The 24,392-nt window shown below is 34.6% G+C and overlaps 1 protein-coding gene across 7 annotated transcripts in view; it reads left to right on the top strand.

Annotated features, from left to right (window-relative positions):
• The window catches only part of LOC142329691 (uncharacterized), a 135,027-nt gene that overhangs the window by 46,850 nt on the left and 63,785 nt on the right, over positions 1–24,392 (top strand). For all 7 annotated transcript variants that reach the window (XR_012757616.1, XR_012757623.1, XM_075374682.1 and 4 more), the window contains 3 exons: positions 7,126–7,245; positions 14,600–14,725; positions 20,501–20,623. Coding sequence is in view for 5 of the 7 variants with exons in the window: in XM_075374682.1 (XP_075230797.1) it covers positions 7,126–7,245; positions 14,600–14,725; positions 20,501–20,623 (369 nt within the window). In the remaining 2 variants the exon portion in view is untranslated. The remainder of the gene's footprint in view (positions 1–7,125; positions 7,246–14,599; positions 14,726–20,500; positions 20,624–24,392) is intronic.

Below are 24,392 nucleotides of genomic sequence, written 5' to 3'. Positions count from 1 at the left end.
ATAAATTTTCTTTATTCTTAAGATAATGTTAATATCTAATCTTCAACTTAAATGAAGGTTAACTTAATCTTTGCACATAACTCACGAAGAGAGAAGAGGTAAACATGATTAACTAATCATGTTTACCTCTTCTCTCTTCTAAATATGTAAACCAGTCAGTTGACTGGTTTACATATTTACAAAATTATAAGATATAACAATAGAATGAAATGCCATGACATCATAATAATGTATGGTACACCAAAACTCTTTTTAAACAGCTGAATACCACTTATTGCAAGAAATAAGAAAGTGATAGTGCAAAATCACGATGATTAGAATACACTGCTACGCAATTGCATCTGTGTAATGCATTAGTTATAAATTCAGCATACTAGACATTAATAAAAAAAATGCTCACTTTTGTATTACAAATATTACTTATAAACCTCATTGTTAAATCTTGTAGAAGTATGAATGGATGATGTTTTTAGACTATTAAAGTTACACTCTGCAATTTTTCATGGACTATCAAATGTATCGTTTAAAAGTTATTAAACTAGAATAATTGGACATTAGCTTGTAAATGTCAACAAAATATATATATAAAAAAAAACAGTATTGGATTAATAATTAATTCATCACTGTTTTTTTTTTGTACAAATTTACGTTTTCTTCTACTCTTATGATAGGCAACTCACCAGTACAAAGCCCCATTAAGTCATCATACTTTCCTTTGCTTAATTTAGATTGGTCTTCTTTGTAAAGTTGACTTGGCTTCACACTGGGGGCAATGTCAGTCCTTGGAATGGTCAAACTTCTGTATTCACTACTTAAATGGCTTGATTTAAAAAGATTTTTTTTATTCTTTTTTTAAAAATGTGTTCTATCATGTTAAGCCAGTTGAGCTTCTCACCTTTGTCATCATGCCACATGGAAAGGATTTTAAGTTTTTTGGCTTAGCCCATAAAATCTATGTTTTCCATGCTTTGGACAGTGTATGGTTTTTTCTACATGCAAGGCAAGTAACTAATTTGAGTTTGGATGGAATGAATATGGTACCAGCAGTACTCAATGCTGAATGAATAGCACTTTGTGCTGAATCTTCCTCAGCACAAAGTGCTATTTAGAATTTTTTAAACCGTTCAAACAATTTTAAAGATTTGAAAATTATATTTTTAGAGGTGCTTACAGCATGAAGCATTATTGTGGCAATGGTAGAAATTCTTTCTGACCACATTAACCATCAGGATTGGTGGTGTTGAAATACTTTCTTTACAATATTCCTGCGATCAAGATCACAAAGGAAGTTATAAAGACACATGGCAATCTCTGAAGATCCTCTTAGGCCAACCTTTCATGCTACACAAAACAAGCACAATCTTTTATCCCAATGTCATAGATTGTGTTTATGGCATTGTAATAGTAAGCCTTCTGTGATAGAAAAGTTGACTCTATACAGCTATTGGTAGCAATATAACTTGTAAATCAAAAGTGGCGTATACACAGTTTAATCCACCAGATTTTCTTTTTTTATGATTTTTCATATGTCTTACTGCTAATTTTTGAGCAATGATATCGATTTTCAAGCTCATTCTTTTTTCCATCTTTTTTTCTATAGACAGTACAAAGTAATACACTGGTATTAATAAACCTTGCACTGGAGTGCAAGGTTTATCTTCTTATGAAACTCATTACTGTAGTAATTGGTAGTGATTCCTGTTGACTTATGTTCACTGTTGAACATATCTACATTTTATACTGAATTAGGTCTGAATTCAAGTAGTCTTTTGAAGTCAATGAATGGCAATAATGTGACTGCAAGCAGAAATTTGTTGATATGCGCCTTTATTACTTCACAGATAGCTTTGTTCCGTTTTATAGCTCTGTTGGGCAGCCATCCCTCTCTTCCTGTTCCATAGTGCCAAATTTTTGACAGGGCTGTACAAACAGTTCTGTCAGAAACACCCAATGTGTTTAAAAATGATTTTTTATATATTGAAATTTCACAGTTTTCTTTTGGCGAAAGATACTTTCGTCTAAAATCTTCTTTATGCTTGTTTTTCTCTTTATTTTTTTATTATTTTACAAACCTTGTTATATATTTTCCCTGAAGCAGTAGTCTTCCAGATCCAAAAAATACCTCTAAAATTTTCTCCTTTTCTTCATCAGATATTTTTAAACACTTATGACCAAATTTTTCACAAACCTTTCTTTAAGTTAATTTTTAGCAGGAGCAGTTTTATTTGTCATAAGACTCACTATTCTTCTCTTTTATTTCTCTGCTTTTTAATCGTGTTTTTTATTGACTCCTTTTTTACATTTCTGTCATGCAATACTCGCAGTGGTATCGTGCCTTCGTTGTGTTTTTCAGTTGCTGTAACTTGTACAAGAGTAGGGTTAAAAAAATTAATTTTTGACCATCTTCACAAGAACTAATAGTTGCATGATCTTTGCATAGAACATAGCTCCAGTTATCATAATGATAGTAACAACTTTCTTGCAATTCTCAATATCACAAACTGGAAAATAATTTGGATCTAAGCCACGATCACCATTGTTACTCTCAACATCTACATCCATTAGTTCTAAGTCGAAATTGCTAATTTTAGGCCACATATTTTTTGTGATTAAATTAGACAAGGAGCTATCATCTTCATGGTCTGTGTTAGAACTCATCACACATGAGAGTTAATAGTAGTAGTAGTTGTCTACCTAACTACTAACTTATGATATCTTTTCAAGATATCTTATTAGTATTACTGTTGGAATAAAGTCTGGCATAATAGTACTGCTGCAAGCACAACAGAGTTAGATTATGTTTGTTTACTTTCTATTTCACATCTGGCAGCCAACCCCTTTTCCATTCGGCACCTGTTGGTATTGCCAACCTGTGGTAAAAGTAATAAAAAGTACATCGCTTGGTTTAATACGCTTATAATGGTCTTAAACAATAATACCGGCTTAAAAATTCTGTATTATTGAGTATAATGAATAACTATATTGTGCATTATCAGATACGTCACTATGTCCTTTACACTGTAAAACAATAACTCAAAATATTAAGAGCATAGTGGTGTAAGTATAAACATAGTGGCATAAGTAAAGATACGTGTGTTGGGGCAAGTTGCAAAAATAAAATTACAAATAGCTCGTTTTTGCCAAAAGAATATTGGACTTTATTAGAGGAAAGCAACTTAACCTTATCTTAAATCATACACTTAGAAAATTGAATGAAATCACAAAATAAACATAACCTAATTCTATAAGAATTTGTACAAGGAATATCAGCTGAAATTAACATATCAATTGTAATAATATTAAAATGAGAAATACATAAACATACATTTTTCAAATAATCATTATGAAAATCTGCAATTAAACCAAGTCCGAAAACAAGAGAACTTAAACACCTTTTTTTGCTATTATAAACTAATAAACATAACATCATTAAACATAGTGTAACTAGAAAACTGTTGCATTACTGACATATTCCGTGATAAGGAAAATTAGCAATGAACAAATGTCATTAACTTAGAAAAAATAAACTACAATAGATCCAGTATAAAAAAGAGTTAATTACAATATGATCAAATTGAAATAAGTAAACATATAAATAGACTTTATTTAGTAAGTGAGATTTCTTGAAAATACATAAGTTTCTTAGCCATTCTCATGTTAATGACTTCCTTTTTCTAAGTTGTAAAAAATAATATAATACTTGATTGAGCAAAACAATATTTAACATTGATTAAATTATTAACAACAGCAAGAATCTAACACATTGAAATTATGTGAAATATAAGAAATTTGAATAACAAATTTTAGTACTTAAAAAATAAACAAGGAAACAAAATTATAAATAATTGTTGTCAAATGAGTATAATTGTCTCGTTGAATTTGTTATTATCCAAATGAAAACAAGAGGTTGTGCAATTACAAGAGTAAAATGAAGTACAATAGAAAACATTCTTGAAAGTTGCTAAAATGTATATAGAATGTTATTAACCAACACATTCATATTTATTAATGTTAGTGTCACACATATGTTTGATAATTCTGAAGTAGTATTTAATTACAAGTAGATTTGATAATAACAAAAGTTGGCATTGATAGCACATAAAATATGTTGCACATGAGAAATATTAACATAAACTTAACCTTAATCTAAGCCACAGGTGAAACGTTGTTTAAAAATTGAATCACAACGTTAATGAGTGCACAAAGGCGACGAGTATAACGAGAGACACTGAGAGAGACGCTGAGAGAGAAAAGCACGCAACGACAGGCGACAGAGAAGTGACGTAGAAGAGTCCAAGTGAAGAAGTAGTGAGAAACGAAGAAGAGAAGTGACCTGACACGGAACGGAACGGAAGGATGTCAGAGGGTGCAATACCCTCCTACTTTTCGCAGTATACGGACTCACGTCCTTTGCTGCTGGGTGATTCTAATGAACTGACGGTTATTAATAGTGGCTGACGTTTATTCGTTTTGTGAAGTTTGGATTGCGTTCCGATCCAATGGAGGGTTTGTCGGTAGGGGACCGACGGAACGATGTGCTAATAAGATTATCTTCCGTGACGCGCTCCATTTCAGCCTACAGTGGGCTGAAATCCTTCATTTAAGGGGACGTCCTCTCATAAGGAAAGGACGTCGGAGGCGATTTTTGGACCTACACTTTATCATTTATTTAATTCAATTCAATTTAATTTGGTTTGAATTAAGGAAATGTGATTGGATGGATTGCTTTGAGGCGTTGCGCCCCAGAGCTATCTCAGTCAGTAGGAGTATGGATTCGGGATGATTTGGATATTTGTTTTCATGTCTGCCTCTCTAGTCTTCTTGTTAACCTTGTTAGTATCCAGTATGTTCCAGAGGGAACTATACTGGCGAGAGACAGACTGTTGTCTTCTTTTCTTCTTTCTTCTGACTCTTCTTCTTCTTTTCTTCTTAATTTGCTTCTTTCTTCAAAGGATGGGTGGGAAGCGAAAAGGTTATGTGGGATCACGGTACCAGCGGTTTTGGCGCGGTTGATAGTATCGTTAGGATTGACTATTCTAGGCGCGATATACCTCTATTAAGGATTAGGTGTCTGCCCGCCGTAAGGGCAGGCAGGAGAGATATATATAACGCAGGTTATTTTCGAGCGCCCGTGCGCCGGGGTGGTGACAATTTTGAATAAGACGTCCCCCTGTTATATGTAAACTTTGATTTGATGCAGATGCTGGTCTACCCCTAGAAAATATATTCCGCGGAGGGTTTGGGGGGTCTGGTGGTGTGTGGCCAAACACGCTTTCTTCTAGCTGTCCTTGGAGTTCTTCGTGATTCACCTGAAAAAGAAAAACCCCAAGCGCACAGCGGATTGAACTTTTGAAGGGGGTGAAAAAGATTGCTCTTTCATCACCATGGTATGTGGGGGATCGGTTAAGGCAGTTGTGCTGTCGGAAGGGTATGGAAGAGGAAGTGGATTTTGATGATGTGTCCACCTATCTTCTTATAGCAGGGCCTCACTGCGAAGCTGTAGGCCTTGCCTATCTCTTCTCTTGAGTAACTGCTTTGCTTGTAGTTCTAAGAAGAACAAAGCGGGCGAATAGGCAGGTTTCTTCTTTCAGCGGTAGTTGTTCCTTCATCGTTTTCTTCCTCTGCTGTTTCGTCGCCTCTTCTTTCTTCTGATGCCTAAGGTGAAGGAGGCCTGAGCAGAGGGAATTGGGTGTAGGAATTTGCTTATTCTAGTATACGCATATAACTTTATAAATATATGTGTGCGTGTATATAGTGATTGGGATATTTGGATATTTATACATTTCTCCAGGTTAACAATCCCTACATAATGGGTCACGTGGGTGAACCATGGCTTCATGTTTTTAACCTCAATTATAAAGGGGGCGACAGCCCACGCTGTAGTTGTTGGCTCGATTATCACAATAGCATGTTACATAATAAATATATATGTGTAATGAGTATTTCAGTTGAAGAAGGACTTACCTCGTCTTTGTGGCATGGTTTACCTGGCCGGCCGTTACCTCAGGGCGGTTCATCCAAGACTGCATGGGGTTGTTTCCTGACCACCTGTGGTTGCGGGTCCTCCCGGCAGATGTCCCGGATATGTTGGAACTCAGAAGCAGCAGCTGAGCTGTAGAACCGCTTCACCTGCTCCAGACCCACCTCGCAGACTGTCTGTATTCTAGCGTCTCTGTGCAGAGCTAAGTTCCTGATGGACCAAGGGGCCCCGAATATCGTCCTCAGGACGATGTTCTGGACGACCTCCAGCTTTGACCTGACACACGAGGCGAGCCGGTTTATAAAGGGTAGGTGGAGCCGAGTGATGTCGATAGAAGCCGAGTCCATCCGAAAAGTGCTGTGCGATCGGTGAGGAGCCGCTAAATCTTCAGGCGCCGAGTGAATCCGAAAGGAGTCGAGTGAATGTAACATGTTTACTTTTAGTTCTTCTTTAATTTATTTTTTTTAAACATTATACACAAGAAATAATACAGAATTAAATTTTAATAAATAATCAATACAAAAGTCATAAATAAAATCAACTGAGCATATATTTACATGTACGTTGAATGGAATGCATTAATTTCAGTATATGAAAAAATGTCTTATTTATAATTAAAATATTCATTAAATCGAAATACTGTTAAATTTTAGATGAGAACAAATCAAATACCAAACCAGTTGAATTAACTTAAAAACAGCTTTACGCAATGGCGTAAACAACGTGTAAGTTTCTTGTAATACTATGGAAAATGTTAGTTATGACCAGGCTCAAACATGCAATCCAATAAAATGGTATGAGGTACAGATACACCAGTACATTTCTCGTGTAGAGCTCTTCAACATGAATAGACAGACAGTCGTAAATCAAAATCGACAATTTTGCCATCATGACACTACATTAATTGTACGATGAATTTTACACGCATGATGAGTTTTCAAACTTCAAAATTTTATTTAATATACTTGTTTACTGGAGAATTGATCATTTGAATGAATGACATATTATAAATTCTTTTTAAGTGGACACTAAAAAGTTTCTTAAATAACCCTTTTATGTTTGTTACTAATAGTATCATTTATTCAATTACTAATTCAATTATAATAGTACTTGAATCATATTTATAGTTTTGTATGTGTTTACAGTTGGACATACATGTGAAGATTCATTTCGTTGTAGCTCAGGCCATTGTGTTGCATCATTTAAAAAGTGCAACTTTGAAAAAGACTGTGAAGATGGAAGTGATGAAGATCCAGAGTTGTGCCGTAAGTAAATTGTAAATATATTTTTAAAGTCGAAATACTATTTTTTTTTCTTGCGACTCGTCAAACTTGGTTGATCAATTTAAGTAAGTTATAATTTACATAATAATTTATACTGATTATAACATACCTTATTATGATATTCATAATGTATCAACATTAAACGTGTTTTTTGTGCTAAAATCAACAATATTGTGTTAATATTCATTAATGTTCAAAGGTGTGCTACCTTACATAATCTGATGTATAATATTATTGCATGAGGTGACAACAAATGATATGGTGTTTGTAGTAATAGTATTTTTATATGTTTAGCCTAATGTAATAATTCGCTTATAAAGATGTTAAAATGTTAACAGTCTTAATTAATTAATGGCTATTATTCATTGCCTTATATTTTTGGTCTGTTTTTTGTATTTCTGACTAGGAAAATGGAATTGCTACAACTTAATGAATCCTTGAATTAACTATGTTGATCCTGTGAATTATTGGAGTATACATTGTTTTAAAATTCTTACGTAGAAGATTTAGTAAGTTTACAAGAACTTTAACTGGAATATTACCATTATATTAATACTGCATTATATTTAATCACATTAGATAGGAGTGGGTCAAACATTACTTTATGCAAATCTTTGAAAACATTTTTTAATGTTTTTTTTTTTTTTTTTTTTTTATCTGAATTTTTACGGGCATCGACTGCTAAGCCATCGTCACATTCTTTAAAAAAAATTACTATCACCATCTGGATCGTCATATGTAAGGGTGTAAAGGGACCTTACATATTATTTAAAAACACAAACTACACAAAACATTAAGACACAAAAGACAAGTACAACACACAACACTTACGGGGTGTAAAGGGCCCCGATATTAAAATTTGAGATAAGGTTCTCAAAAGACCATGAAATTAAAAATTCAACCCATCAATACCACATCCTTCTTTCTTTCTTCTACGAGTCTCGTTTATAGTTTGTTTGAGCACCCTCGGGGCGACCAGAACCGCCGTTGAGCAGTATATCAGTCGCGCCAGGGTGCCGTGGCAGTTGAATCCTTCTTATAAACAGGCTATAGGCATGCACCACGCACACCCATAGCCTCGCGCCCTCAATCCACCCTTGAGGGTCCCCCATGCCATCATCGCACACACCCTGACTCACTGCTCTTGAATGCATGTGAGCTAAAATGGCCTAGACAAGAGGGCTACCTCCCGTCACTATACGTGCCACGCTTCGAGACTCCCTTATATATATATATGAAACTACCGCTTAGAGATTCTTTTGTCACAGCTTTAAACTTTCATTTTATAGACTTTTAAGAAGTCCACTGGCGTATAAAAATGCAACTATATTTTCTTCATTTCCAATATCCAGATCAGCAGTAATATTATTTCTAAGACGGAACCTCTTTCTGATGTCCTCATATATGGTACACTCTTCTATTAGATGCTTGATTGTCAGTGTTTTATTACAAACACCGCACATTGGTCTCGCTTCTCCGGTTAACAAATTAGAATTTGTTAATCGCGTGTGACCAATTCTAAGTCTGGTCACCGCTACTTGTTCACGGCGAGTCAACTTAAAGTCGCTTTTCCATTTATAAAGAGAAGTTTTTACTGAGTTTAATTTTGTATTTAAACTCCTCCATTCAGCATTCCATTTGTTTTTTGTTATGTTTGTTAGACGGTTTTTAACATCTGCCACTCTTACAGGAAATGCATCCAAATCATCGCAGACTGTTGTCTTTCTGGCAGCTTCGTCTGCGATTTCATTACCTGTAATACCAGCATGCCCCGGAGTCCATACAAATACGCATCGCTGTCCTCGTTGATTTAGAACGTATAAAATGGACAGGATGTTTGCAATTAGGACATCCTTAATGTTCTTGTTCCAAATTGCGACAAGTGCAGTTAAAGAATCGGAACATATTAGCACTCTCTCTTCGCAATAGTGTTCAGTATAGCGAAGAGCTTGCTGAATTGCAGTGAGTTCTGTCGTGTAGACACTGGCCACATCTGGCAGTTTCCAAAAGTGGGCTTCTCCATTTACATATATTGAGCATCCAACACCACGTTCGGTTTTAGAACCGTCAGTATAAATTCTAATATGTTCTTCGTAACTACTGACGGTTGCCGAAAATTCCTGTTGGATGATCACTGCTGGTTTCTTTTTTATTTCTCCTTGAGAGAGATCCAACCTTGTATTTACCGCTGGCATGAGCCATGGCGGTATTTCTCTAGTAGAAATTGCCAATGTATCTGGAATGGCAATTTCGTATTTACTTCTTAATTCGTGGTACCTAATTCCGGCTGGTCTGGAATAGGTAGCACGACATTCGTATAATGCAGCCATAGGATGGTTGTTGAAAAGTTTATTATTTATATGGGCAGGATAAGCCCATATATTTGCTGCGTATCTTAGTAAAAGGATCTCTCTTCTATAATGTAGTGGCATTATTCCGGCTTCAGACATCAGACTAGCCGCCGGACTTGCCTGTTGCATATCTTATTCCGCTATTATGAACTACGTCTAACTTTCTTAAGTGCGACTTTCTAGCGGATGAATATACGATACATCCGTAGTCAGTTTAGATTGAACCAATATGTCTCTTTGTCTGAGCCCCAATTTAAGTTCGATAAACATTTTATAATGTTTAGGGCTCTTTTGCATCTATCACTCAAGTCCTGTATATGTAATCCCCATGTAAGGGATTTATCCAATACTAGTCCTAAATATCTTACGTTGTCTTTATATTGTATTGGATTATCATCAATTGTCAACGCAGGACTTTGATGAGGAATTCTCTTCCTACAAAAGTGTACATAGCACGTTTTTTCTGGTGAGCATTGGAATCCATTATTCCTTGCAATTTCATTAAGAGCGTTGATCGCTCGTTGCAATTTGTACTTCACCAAAGCATTCTTGTTGCTGGCACACACACAATTGCCAAATCATCAACATAGACGCTTTTGCCGATTTCTACTGGAATGGCTAATATTAATTTATTAATGGCGATGGTAAACAAGGTACCACTCAACGGCGAACCTTGTGGTATGTCATTTTCCAAATTCTTACAGATGAATATTCGCTATTGACTCGTACTTGGAAAGTACGAGTCATTCATATAGTTGCTCAGTAAGACTGGCAGATTGCCACGAATGCCCCATTCATGTATCTGGAGCATTATACCATGACGCCAGGTCATATCGAAAGCCTTCTGAAGATCAAAGAAGACTCCGACACAATGTTTCCTTGTAATAAAGCTGTTATATAAAATATTCTCTAAGTTGATCATTTGATCGGTGGTGGAATGGTACTGTCGAAAACCTGCTTGATATGGTGATATCAGGTTTTCTTTTTCTAAAACCCAGACGAGTCGATTATTAATCATTTTTTCCAGTATTTTTCCCATAGCACACGTCAAGGAAATAGGACGGTAGCTATTGGGATCTGTTAAATTTTTATTTTTCTTTGGTACTGGAACAACATGAGCTTTTTTCCACTGCTGCGAGTACATTCCATCCCGCCATATTTGATTATAAAGTTCTAATAATCTGCGTTTTGCAGTGGTAATCAGCTGCCTGATCATATTATAATGGATTTCATCCGGACCAGCAGCTGTGTTACCTGCTTTTTCCAACGCTTTCACGAATTCTTCCATTTTAAATGGTACATTATATGAATGAGTAATTATACTCAGTTCTAAAATTTAGTAGACCTTCTAGTTCTTCTTTTTTGGTTCGAAAACCTTCCTCGTAGCTGGCCGTTTTGCTGGCCTTCTCGAAGTGATTGGAAAATAGCTCTGCGATTTCGTTTGGAGTGTCCTTAATTCCATCTTCATCTTGAAGGCTAGTTATAGCGCAAAATTTTTACGCCCACAAATCGCCTTCACTTTCCTCCAAACATCTGATGCAGTAGTGGTTCTGTCGATGGATGACACGTATTGCTGCCAGGATCGTTTCTTCGAGTCAATCATAAGACGTTTTGCATACGCCCTGTATTTCTTAAAGGCAACAAGATTTTCTGTGCTAGGACGCTTCTTAAAGGCGTTATACGCCCTTTTCTTTCTTTTAATAGCTTCACTTATTTCATCGTTCCACCATGGAACGGGTTTCTTCGTAGGTTTCCCAGATGTTTTGGGAATATATCTCAATGCCGACTCAAGTATTGCATTTGTTATGGCGTCGACATCGTCCCCGATAACTCCAGTTGTTTCAGGGAGTATCGTTCTAGCTGTGAAGCTCGTCCAGTCTGCCTTATCAAATAACCATCTTTTAGAGATGGGATATGTTTTTCTTGTAACATCAGTTACAATTTGCTCCGGGAAATGATCGCTTCCATGCAAATCGTCTAAGACATGGAAGCTGTACCTCGGTGCTATCGATCCGCTTATATGTGCAAGATCTATACAGGACGTCGATCCATCTTTGGCATTGAAAAAGGTTCCTGATCCATCGTTTAAAATAATAAGTTCTGAATTCATCAGGAACCTTTCCAGTTCTCTTCCGCGGGGATCTACTCGATCCGATCCCCAGAGAGAATTATGAGCATTAAAGTCACCCATCAGTAAAACAGGTGGGGAGAGCTCAAAAATTAATCTTGCTATGTCATCCTTATTCCAATCAAAATTCGGCAAGTATATGCTGCAAACAGTGACCTGAAACGGACTCTTCATTCTAATGGCGACCGCTTGCAGGTTTGTATTTAGATTAACAGCTTCGGCGGTAGCTCTGGTCGATGTTAGTATGGCTACTCCACCTCTAACTCTAATATTTGGTGGTTGATCTCGCCGAAATGTATCATATAATTTTAGTTTAAAATTTTTATTTCGGTTGAAATGCGTTTCTTGCAGACATATACAAATCGGGTCTACATCATGTACCAAGCGTTGGAGCTCATGGATGTTTGAAAAACATCCATTGATGTTCCATTGTACTATCGACTCGCTGATTTTAAATTATATTATCGTCTGGGTTTGCCTTTCGGCCACCCTTTTGTCCTTTTTTTCTCAATCTTACGAACAGCATCGTGTTCGTAGAGAAGGTCATCGCCCGTGAAGCTTCCGGTCTCCGAATCGGAGACCACCGAAGCCGCCGATGACGACGGGCATGGATCGGCAAATTGGCCGACCCCAGACATGGGGTTCGCACCGGTCACCGCCTGTGGAAGGGGGGAGAAGCGTCCCCCCTGGGAAATTTTTTGTGGCCTCTGAGGCTTAGAGGCCACTTCAGTTACAGGAGGCTTGGGAGCCTCCATAACAGACTCTGTAGCTGTTACTTTCTTTTCATCCACTAAAATCTCGCTAAGACGGACTTGGATTTCAGGTTTAGTGTCCGTTTTGTTTTGTACTGGAGCGACTTTCTGTTTTGGAGATGTGTCTTCAGGAGGCTGTACAATTATTTTTGGCTTAACAGGTTCTTTAGTGCTGAGAGGCTTCATTTTATTTTCCATTATCCTCTCAATTAAGCCAGCCAAGGTAGGTGTAAGTTTGTTGATGATTGCACTCTCATCAACAGCAACTGGAGCAGGAGCAGGAACAGCAGCCGCAGCCTGAGCATAGGTTGTTGTTGCTCTAGGTCTGCGGGCGTTTACGATCTTCTTTGCTTCGAAGTAGCTGACCTTTTGCAGGGTTTGAACTTCCTGCACAGTTACTTCGTCTTTGTATACAGGACAGTTCCTGGATCTACAGGAATGCTGTCCTCTGCAATACAGGTAAGAGGCTCTTTACACGGCTCTCCCTCATGCACCTCTTCGCCGCACACGCATATTTGCGTTCTGTCACATTTGATAGCGGTGTGGTCAAAGCGTTGGCATTTGAAGCATCGCATTGGCTGCAGGATAAATGCCCGCACATCCAAACGATGTATCCACGCTCTTATCTTCTCCGGCAATGTAGGCCGGTTAAATGTGAGAACATGAGAGGCAGAAGGTAGGAGTTCGCCATTCCTCCTCATGTTCAATCGGCGACACTATTACTCCTTGTGATGACAACTCCTCAACAATTTCTTGCTCCAAACAATTTAGAAGATCCCGACAGACGACTACACCCCTTGAGGTGTTGATCGTACCGTGGGGATCGACATGTACAGCCAGTTCTCCAATCTTTTTCAGCCCTAGGATCTTCTGAGACTGTATATCATTTACAGTCTCTACATGAAGTCCCGTGAAAGTTTTCCTAATTTCCTTAACAGGGCCTCCAGCACATTTTGTTATTTCTCGAGCAATGAGAAATGGACTCACCTTCGAGAAATTACCGTCTTCTTTTGTAATAACTAAGTATTTTGGCTTTGGAACGTTGCTTTTGAAGAAAGCTTTTTGCAAGCTTTTCCTAGCCTCAACTTCAATTTTCCTACATTCTGCGCTCTTTCTCCGTTTTGCCTCAGGCGAAACGGCTGGTTCTAGACGAGGGTGTTTACGTGAACCCTCTGCCACGTTTGGTTTTTCAATATTCATGAACGGTTGATCCCTTCTGTAGTAAGGTTAGCCGCCGGGGTACACCCCCACCCCAGGGCTACCAACCCTAGAGGTCCGTTCCGGTACTCCGGTGGAACCGGCATATGTCCTGGCAGAGAGCGGATGCGCAGTCTCTGCACTGACTCCAGGGCCTTACACACCGAGGCTTTCAGGGCTCCCATGCCCCGAACAACATGGGCACCTTAACTACATGCTTGCCATCGCGAGGGGCATGTGGACAGCGAAAGGTCTCCATTACACCTGCAAATAACTTCGACCGTGGCCGCCACATCGCCAGCTCTAAAGGTAGTATCAATCCATTTCCATATTCGTTAAGAATTTCGTATCTGCAGGTGGCCGCGAAGTCCAGTCCTGTAATACGGCCTATTGATGAAAATCGGCCGAAAAAAGCATATCCGAGAAACAACACTCGGAACCCCGTTAGCCAGCTATATGTAATGTACATATGAATACAGCTGTTGCCGCCCTGAACGTGGAACGTAGATGTGTTCCGGACGTGGGAATTATCTACCTCAGGGCTTTTTTAATGTTATTTTCAAATCCATACACTTAGTGATTCTAATCAAATAAATGTCATAATTGAGTTTTCTAAGGTTTAGTTTGCTGAAGTTTGTAATTTTAATAAAACAGTAATTAAAGTCTTACCTGTATTTATACTCACATATTAAATAATCGAAGTAATAACCATGTATCACATTTTAATTGGATATGGAAGGTACTGAGAAAAAAAAATTATATATCTATTATAAATTAATATATAATTTATAATATTTATTAATATATGCAATTTATAAATAATATATATATTTGTGTGTGTATGTGTGTGGATATATAAGCGTGCACATTTTGTATACTTTACAATCTTTTATAAATTTCTTTTACAGAAAAAGAATACTGTCGTTCAGGTACACATCAATGTGAAAATTCTGAAGAGTGTATTCATCCTTATTGGGTATGCAATGGCATTTATGACTGTGCAGATAAAAGTGATGAAGATATTTTTTATTGTAGTAAGTAACTAATGTAATTACAACTCATTACAAACAAAATTACATTTGTTTCTGTTTACTAAATAATCTGAACTATTGAGTGCAAGAACATTTTTTGTATAGTGATTATCCAGTTATCTTATTATTTATTTGTAAAAACATACATTTTAAACCTCATTACCCTTATGTAGAATGGATGGATCAAGTTCTAACATTTTTTCTATTTTTATTTGTACTGAATTAGTTCTTGATGATTATTTTCATTTGAATATTAAAATTAAATTTACTAAAAAATATTTCAATAAGATTTTAACTAGATATTTACAAAGTATTTTCATTTAATATTTGTTAATGGACATACTAAATAAAGCAGTTGTATTTTTCTATCATTTTCAATTTTCTCATTGTTGTGATACCTTTGTATTCATGGGAATATGTGACTAGAGGATCAAAATTAAAAACCATGAAAATTTAATTACAACTTTTTTTAAAGAGATTCAGTGAATGTTGTTATTTTCCTTAAATTATTAAAATTATTATTTTTGAAAACAAAGCTAAAATAATTTGTTTCATCATAAGATTAAACATGGTTTTAATGGAGGATAAAATTTATCAGTCGGAAAACAAAATGATAAAACACATGCTGTTTTCTGCAAATCCTTACAACTCCTTCACAATACACGTAAACTCTCCCATTAAGATTATTTTGAGAGATTCTTGAACAGCTCCTACTTAATATTCTAATTCTGTATTCAAATTAATTTAAAAGCAATTAATATGCAGCATTCAAACTTACTTCTTACATTTATTATTCACCAAATAAATCCTTTAATTGTTTCAAATAAAAAAGAAACAAATACTTACTGGAGATGTCAATTGTGAAGTGCAGATCAAGGTTCAATAAATACTACTTTACATTACTTTTAAATTACAGAATCACTTAACATATACCTTATTATGTTTACTTTTCATTGGTGAATAAATGAGTCAAATTATTGGATTGTGTAACTATTTTTAAATTTAACAAATGCAGATTTCCAACCCTTGCCTAAAGTGTTTTAGAAAAAATTGGACTATGATAGATTCAGCAAACCTTTTTCCTATTAGTAAATTCTACTTAACTGATTGCAATAACATTTTTTAACAGCCCATTATAATGTGAAAAATATCCAAACAAATGTAGACCTTATTACATTTTTTATTAACATTCATTTTCTGCTAATAACAAAAAATGGGTGAAATACAAGAAAAAACAAGCTATATACAATAATTTTACAAGAATTTTGTTATTTGGGAAGTAAAATTACTAAAGATGGACGAAGCAGGAGCGATATAAAATGCCGAATAGCACAAGCTAAACGAGCCTTCAGTAAGAAATATAATTTGTTTACATCAAAAATGAATTTAAATGTCAGGAAAAGATTTTTGAAAGTGTATGTTTGGAGTGTCGCTTTATATGGAAGTGAAACTTGGACAATCGGAGTATCTGAGAAGAAAAGATTAGAAGCTTTTGAAATGTGGTGCTATAGGAGAATGTTAAAAATCAGATGGGTGGATAAAGTGACAAATGAAGAGGTATTGCGGCAAATAGATGAAGAAAGTAGCATTTAGAAAAATATAGTTAAAAGAAGAGACAGACTTATAGGCCACATACTAAGGCATCCTGGAATAGTCGCTTTAATATTGGAAGGACAGGTAGAAGGGAAAAATTGTGTAGGCAGGCCACGTTTGGAGTATGTAAAACAAATTGTTGGGGATGTAGGATGTAGAGGGTATACTGAAATGAAACGACTAGCACTAGATAGGGAATCTTGGAGAGCTGCATCAAACCAGTCAAATGACTGAAGACAAAAAAAAAAAAATACAATAATATTACTACTAAATTTATAATATCTACTAAGCTATTTGTATGAATCATTGTTATTAATACAATATTAGTATTAATCATTTTAACCCCAATTTAATTGATTATGTCTTAGAAAGATATATATTTCTTGTCTAATTATGAAACTATAAAAAAATCTGAAAATAAAAATAAGTTAATTTTTCTCAATAAGGATTTGTTTGAATGGACAAGGTTCTATGGGTTGCTAATTGTATTATTTTGATGGACAGAATTTTTATGTTTATACACACATCAAATTTATTTTGAGGTCAGAGCACAACCTAACATCATTTACAAGTATGAGAGACTGCCTATCGTATTTATGTTGATTATTAGCAGAATTTACATGATTAAATGTAACAAGTATGAGTTAGTTGCATAGTACCTACTTTTAAATAAATAACTTTAAATACAAAAGTACAATACTACCTTGAAACTGTTCTAAAAAGTCCTTAATATGATGTAAAGAGAACATTTACAGTATGAGTGTAATGTTAAGAGAACATAACGATTTAAAGAAAACAGTAGTCCTTCAAGAGTCATAGTTCTCAGTCTGAACTATGTTGGCCTCATTAGAATTATGTTTACTGCAACATTAAAAGGTAAGGAGATGGGGTTGTTCTAAGTAAGGAATTAATTTATTTAATGTTCATCATTCATATTAGATTGAAGTATTTTCAGAATACTAAAATAACATATCCATTTTAGGACAATGTTTGTAAACAAATTTGTTTAAAACTTTCACAATATCTCTTTGAACAATGGGACAATGATTTCTTTTAAAAAACCTATTTTTTCCTAAAGTAAATTTGCAGTCTCTTAATCAGTTTCACTAATCTTTTATGATCGAATTTCTCACCTAACATTTTTTTATTAAAGATTTTTTATTTTATTTTGATTGATACTCAAACAGAATACATTTTTAGAATATCTCCATGAGTTTTTTTATTTACTAATTAAAAATTACTATAGGTCTTATATTATGACATTGTTTCTCAACTTGTGCAGAGTGATAACACTAAATAATTGGGGGGGGGGGGGTGTCAGCATCTTGAAAAGAAAATATTATTAATAATTAACTTATCAATAGTAATTTAAATATGAGTTTAATAATTATTAGTGACTCCCTTGGGCCTGTCTTGCAAAGCAAATTTTTTAAAGGAAGGTTTAATATTAGCAGTAGACACTCTGAGTTCTTTTTCTATATTTAGCTAAGATCTATATTTGGTCTTTAAAGCAGCCAGTGCAGAAAATCCAGTTTTGCAAAGATAGGATGTTGAAAATGGTAATAGTACACGAAATGCTTTTGTTTTCAGTGCAGAAAACTCATCATCCACCTCTGACAAACATTCAAAGAGTGATTTATTACTAAATTATCTTTTAATTTCATCACTTGCCGTGAAATCTAAGATTTCTTCCTCGGCAGTTGAGAATCCTTTGGGAGTATTTTGAAATGGATTCCTAATCCACTCGTAACTTGCTACCAAGCTGTTGTCAGCAAGAAATTACTTTTTTAAATTCTTTGTCAGCATGGCTAAATGATTTTCAATGACAAAAACAACTTGCACATGTTGTTCATCAGCCTTGTAAGTTTTAACACATTTGTGAACATTTCTAGGGGTTTTTACTTTAAATTTCTGCTTCACAATTCCAATTTTCTAAAAAATCATTAACTTTATCACTCGTATCCAACATATGTGTATTTGCTTCTTGGAGTTGAAGACTTAAGGAATTTAATTTCTTGAATATATCACCCAAGTAGCTCAATTCCATCACAAATAAACCATCTTGAAACTTCTCAGCTGACATAATATATAATAAAATAGACATTTACATTGATATAATTCACTTATAAATAGGATTGTATCAGTATTGAGCTATTAAAAAACCTCTTCTAGAAAAATGGGGATTTCATATTTTAATTCATAAACATGTAATAATTTCCCACGTGATAACCATTATACCTCACAATAAAATAGTAATGCTGAATGTAATGCACCCATATCTTTACAAAGTGCAGAAAAGATTCTTGATTTTAGTGATCCCATTTTTATATAATTTACTACGGTTACAACTGTCACCACTATATTCAGACCAGGACTCATTTCTTTGGAAGCCAGAGCTTCTCTGTGGATCATGCAATGTGTCCAGATACACTGTGGAGATTTTTGCTTCACAAGTGTTTGGAATCTGCCAGACATTGAACAAGCACAATCAGTGCATATTTGATGCAATCTTTCCACTCCGTTTACCTTGTTTATAAAATCATTTAAGAGAGCAAATAATGCAAATGCTGTTGCTTTGAGTACTAATGGTTTGCAAAATCACAGCTACTCTCATGCCATCACAAAGTCAAATTTAGACAACGAAATGAGCATCTTTACTGATACCTGATCAAGCTCAATTGCTACCTCAACAAGCTGAATTGAAAATAATTTGTCATGCAACTTCTTGAAAAACTGATACTGCACATCTTCAGCTACATCACCAATTCGACTGGCAACATTATCATTTGATAGAGTTATGGACTACAGTTGTTTTTGGCAAAATTATCTCCAAATATAGTATATACAATCTCAATTGCAGCTGACAAAATAAGCTCTTACCCAGTGGTGTGAACCGCTTTACATCTGGCTATTGTATATGAAACTTTGTAAGAGGCACATAAAGCTTTTTCATTCAAGGACAAAGTTTTTTTAAAATGTTGTTTGTTTTTCATATGATTTCAATTTTAATTTTTAGAATTCTCAGGTTTTTTTAACACTATGAAGTTTTTTTACTCACTATGAAGTGTCTCCAAATGTCATTTAAGTTTGGGGTTTCATGCTGTCTGCTGCCAAAATTTTTGAGCAAATGACACACACGGGCATTTCTTCATTATTAACTCAGTATTATTAAACTCCAAAATTGATGTATTCTTGTTAGAAGGGTAAATTTGAGGCTCATATGATGCTTGGTCTAAAAAATTGAATACACAGGTCCCAGAACTGAATCTCTAGTAATGTTTGAGAACATTAATGTAAACACAAAATTTAACCTCACTAAACACAATTTTGTAGGTTTAATAAACAATAAATTTGTTATATACCACAAAAAAATATCTTTTTACAATGAGATTTGTATGGAATTGTTATATACAATGATTAATATCATACATACGTTTGAACACATGAAAGAAGCTTTTTATCATTGTTACACATGATGTGAGGCAGAAAAAATATTTACTCATCTTTTATTATGAAATCTTACTGTTTCATAATAAGATTAACACAGAATTTATATGAAATTAAAAATTTATGTGTTAGATATCAGTATTCATCATTATTTAGTTTAGTATTTTCTCTGTCATTATGAAATAAGTTTCTCAATTGAATTTGTTAGTTATATTATTACTGGATACTTATTAAAACTCTGATTAAAAAACAAAAATATTAATAATTTAATTAAATTTATGATTAAAAGTAATTATTAAACGTTCCAAATGTATGAGACTTAGGTAAAAAAATTACATTTCAAGATAAGTCTATGTTTATTTTTCTATAAAAAAGTTGATATTTGTCCGTAGTAAAGATATAAGTTTATGTTTAACGTTTGTTAACAATATAAAAAAAAAAATTATCCAGCCTTGAAATTGCATAGAAAGAAAATGCAGTATATCATACTTTACTACAATTTTTTTCAGAAAAATTATATGTTTCTTTAAATGAATTCATAACTGAATAATGGTTAATAGAACAAGCTTTAAATTGTTATCCAATTTTTTTATAAAATTATAATAGGTCAAACTCCAGTTTTTTATTTTGCTGGATTGTAATTTGTTTACATACGTTTTTAGATGTATAAATTTGTTTATTTTTTTTTATTACAATATTATATTTAAACTGATTTCTTAATCTTTGATTTTAATTTAGAAAACAGAACATGTCCAGAGGGATGGTTTCGTTGTGAAAATGGCCAATGCATTCACGATAACTTAATATGTGATAAACATCCAGATTGTGTAGATAAAAGTGATGAAAGGAAAGACAAATGTTGTGAGTATAACAAAGTTCTTTACTCCAAGATATTTTATTAATCACTATAAGAAGTGTTAATATTTTTGTCTCTTCTACTCATCTGGTTAACCCAAGTTGCTTAAATAAATATTTTATTCAAATCAGTAGTAATACACTGTATAAAATATTCATAGGTTATTTCCATAATGATACATTTGATCATCTCAGGAATACTCCATTAATTAAGAAAAGGAAACCACCCCAGCTTATACAGTTGAGTCTAAGAAAACCATGGTAAAAATTTGATCAAAGCAGCATTATACATAATTAATTAATAAAAAAAAGCTTAATAAAAATAAATAGAAATAAGTAATGAAGGGATAGTAAAAATGACTACAGAGCTTGAGCTCTGTAGTCATTTTTACTCTCAGAATATATTTTTACACTCTTCAGAATATGAGAATGTGCTTTATTTTTGTTATTATAATTTTTTTTAATTTTCACACAGAAATTATATCATAATAATAATGTCAGGTTGTGTGTTATTTACCTTTATCTATCCAATACTAAGCCATTCTAATATAAACAAAATAATGAAAACTTCCTTTAAATCACCTACGAAAGTTATATAAGTTTTACTAAAATAATTTTTCACTTAAATTAAGTAATGGAAGAATGTAAAATGGCAAGACCAGAAAAATTTTCTCTACAAAATAAAAAAAGGATCATCAAATTGGCCCATTTGATAAAGAATAAGGCTTAAATATACATAAAACATTTTTTTTTAAATTATATTATTAGATAAAGTTACTTGCAGGAACAATTATTATTTTTAATCGTTAATTGGTTACGTACACTTCTTCTCATCTTTCTAATACCATTTAGATTGCTCTGTAATCCCTTAGACAAGCTGTATTTACTTGCACTGAAATATTTTAATTCTGTAACATCTTATATTAATAAAATTATGAAGGCAAAAATATGCAAACACAAACAATACATTCAATGGATGTAAATTCTCTAATTTTCAGCCTGTGCATTTGAAAGGTAAACAGATGTTACTTTTACTTTTTCATAAACATTTTCTTTACATTAGCATTAGACTAACTACTTAGGAGGTAAAATCATCTGAAAAAAGTAAAAGATTCTTCAGTTATTGATAAATTTAAAGTTGAAAATTTTTTTGAGTTTATCCATTATTATACGTAAAATCTTAAATTATTAGATTAAGTTACACTGACTAAAAAAATTTGAACATGGGAAGATAAGCGAGCTATTTATGATGAAATTAAGAATATGTCTACAATCTAATCTATTTACTGCATCAGTTTTTTGTTTTGAATTTTCCAGTAAGATACAAGTTCTTGTGATCCTATGTTACCAAGTTTTGCAATGTGCTACAAGCCTTATATTCATGATTCAATTTCAGTGTAGTCTGTTTGCAAACACTGTTATTTTTTTAATTGTTATTCAGGGCTACCTAGAGTTCTTATATAGAGTATTATTGTAGTTAAATCATACAAGACATGTGCATCTCGTACTGCACTGACAATATGAAAGTTTTTTTTAATATCTCCGAAGAAATGATCTCACTACACATAAAGTACTATTTTAATGATATTCTTTTCAAAGTAGACAATAAGTTTATGTGAAGTAAATTAATATTTCAGATTTCTATTTCCTCTTCAATATATTGAAGGCTCAATCTGTGGGTTACCGCAGGTTACCGGACGATAGGTACCGAAGCGGCGTCCAGTCATAGCTGGTGTGCCACCGATTGATCTGCAGGCCAGGATGAGACATTCTATTGCTTCGGGGAGTGAAAGGAAAGTGGCTGTTGATCAAAGAGCTTGGAACGATAGGTGGAATGTGGCGGAGACTGGACGGTGGACACATCTGCTCACAGTGACGTCAGGAGCTGGGTAGAGAGGAAGCACGGTGATACCAATGACGAGCTCACCCGGTTTCTATCAGGGCACGGGTGCTTTCAAGATTACCTGTACCGTATGAGTAGGAGTACCACGAGATGCTACTATGATTGTGGGAACCAGGATACGGCAGAACATGTAGTGTTCTCATGCACGAGGTGGAGAAACTTGAGGGCTGCTATGATGGGCCACGGCGCAGTAAATGTGGATAATGTCATAGGTGTGATGTTGGATGGTAAAGATGCTTGGACGAGAGTAACGACTGCGGTGTCAGCCATAATTAGAAACAAGGCAGCAGAGGAGAGGAGTAGGCAGGCTTGAAGACTGCAGTTGACCTGAGGCGGAGAGACCGATGCCGGATGGCTATGGGCGGTCAGCTTTAAGGGGTGGGCGGCGAGGGATCCTCTGAGTCTTCGTTCACCGATGATCCACTGCGGATGTCGCTCTGGCTATTCTAATTTGGTGACAAGAGCGCCCGAGTGATTGCCCAAGGGCTGTATACATACCATGCGGATTAGGTATGTCTCCTGCGTGACTAGAGGGGGAGGTTTTTTAGCGGGTAAGAGCACTGTCGTCAGAGCGGGCGTGGCGGCGGCTGGTAGAGCATTTTCCTCCTCGTACGGAAAAAAAAAATTCAAATTCAGGAACGATTTTTAAATATGGAATAACCCATATACCTATCTGTTAATTCTATCATAGATTTATGGTCGGGAACCTTAGCGCGTATCGCGTTTATATCACTACCAAATCGCCACAATACTAATTCCTGTATATTGTTTATGATTTTTTTTTAATAATCTTCGGCGAAATCTAACAACATTGATAACGGTATGCATAAATTAAAAGTACCATTCTCATCTAAATCGACTTTATTTTTTCCACTGATCAGTCCGGCTATTTCGGCCAATGGAAGTAGAGAGTTTATCATTAAAAGAGCATTTTTCATAATAGTGGTCACGCCTACATTTCTTACGGACGCTATTTCTTGTGCGTTGGTAAGATATCGTCTAGCTCGGAATAAAAAGGCGACCGGAAAATTAACTAATTTCGAAGTAGTAGATTTTTCCGTTTCCACCGATTAGTTTACCAAAAACAATCGGATAACTTTCACCCGAAACAATGTACATATCTGGTTGATTTACAGGGATTTTAATCTTTTTATCAATTTTATTCGCTAAGAAATAATGATTGTTAGTTGATTATTTGTTAGGGAATCATCTGAAGCGCTACTTTATTGACTGTTAAATAATTCATCTTATACATTCTATATATAAAAATTTAATTTTTTATCTCTATAACATATTGATGCTTTAAGTTTCCTATTAACGAATTTAAATCCTAGAGATTTTAATCTCTACGTTTTATTTTGCCAATTTGAAACTTTATTTTTTTATCATGAAACGTTTCTTCTTCAGTTACGAAGTCGAGCGGCAGACCTATATTTAAAACCCACCGGGTTGGTCTAGTGGTTAACGCGTCTTCCCAAATCAGCCGATTTGGAAGTCGAGAGTTACAGCGTTCAAGTCCTAGTAAAGCCAGTTATTTTTACATGGATTTGAGTACTAGATCGTGAATACCGGTGTTCTTTGGTGGTTGGGTTTCAATTAACCACACATCTCAGGTATGGTCGAAATGAGAATGTACAAGACTACACTTCATTCACACTCATACATATCATCCTCATTCATTCTCTGAAGAATTATCTAAACGGTAGTTACCGGAGGCTAAACAGGAAAAAGAAAAGACCTATATTTAAAAAAAAAAAAAAATTTAATTACAAAGGTTTATTTAGATTCTTTCAATACCAAAATGTTTACTTGTTCGCCGCGAAGATTTAATAAATTATCATTTTCAACGGTCAATGATATAACTAAATCGTA

This window comes from Lycorma delicatula, chromosome 1 (genome assembly GCF_047948215.1).
Source record: "Lycorma delicatula isolate Av1 chromosome 1, ASM4794821v1, whole genome shotgun sequence".
Classification (NCBI taxonomy): Eukaryota; Metazoa; Arthropoda; class Insecta; order Hemiptera; family Fulgoridae; genus Lycorma; species Lycorma delicatula.
This window is presented reverse-complemented; position numbering and strand designations above follow the sequence as displayed.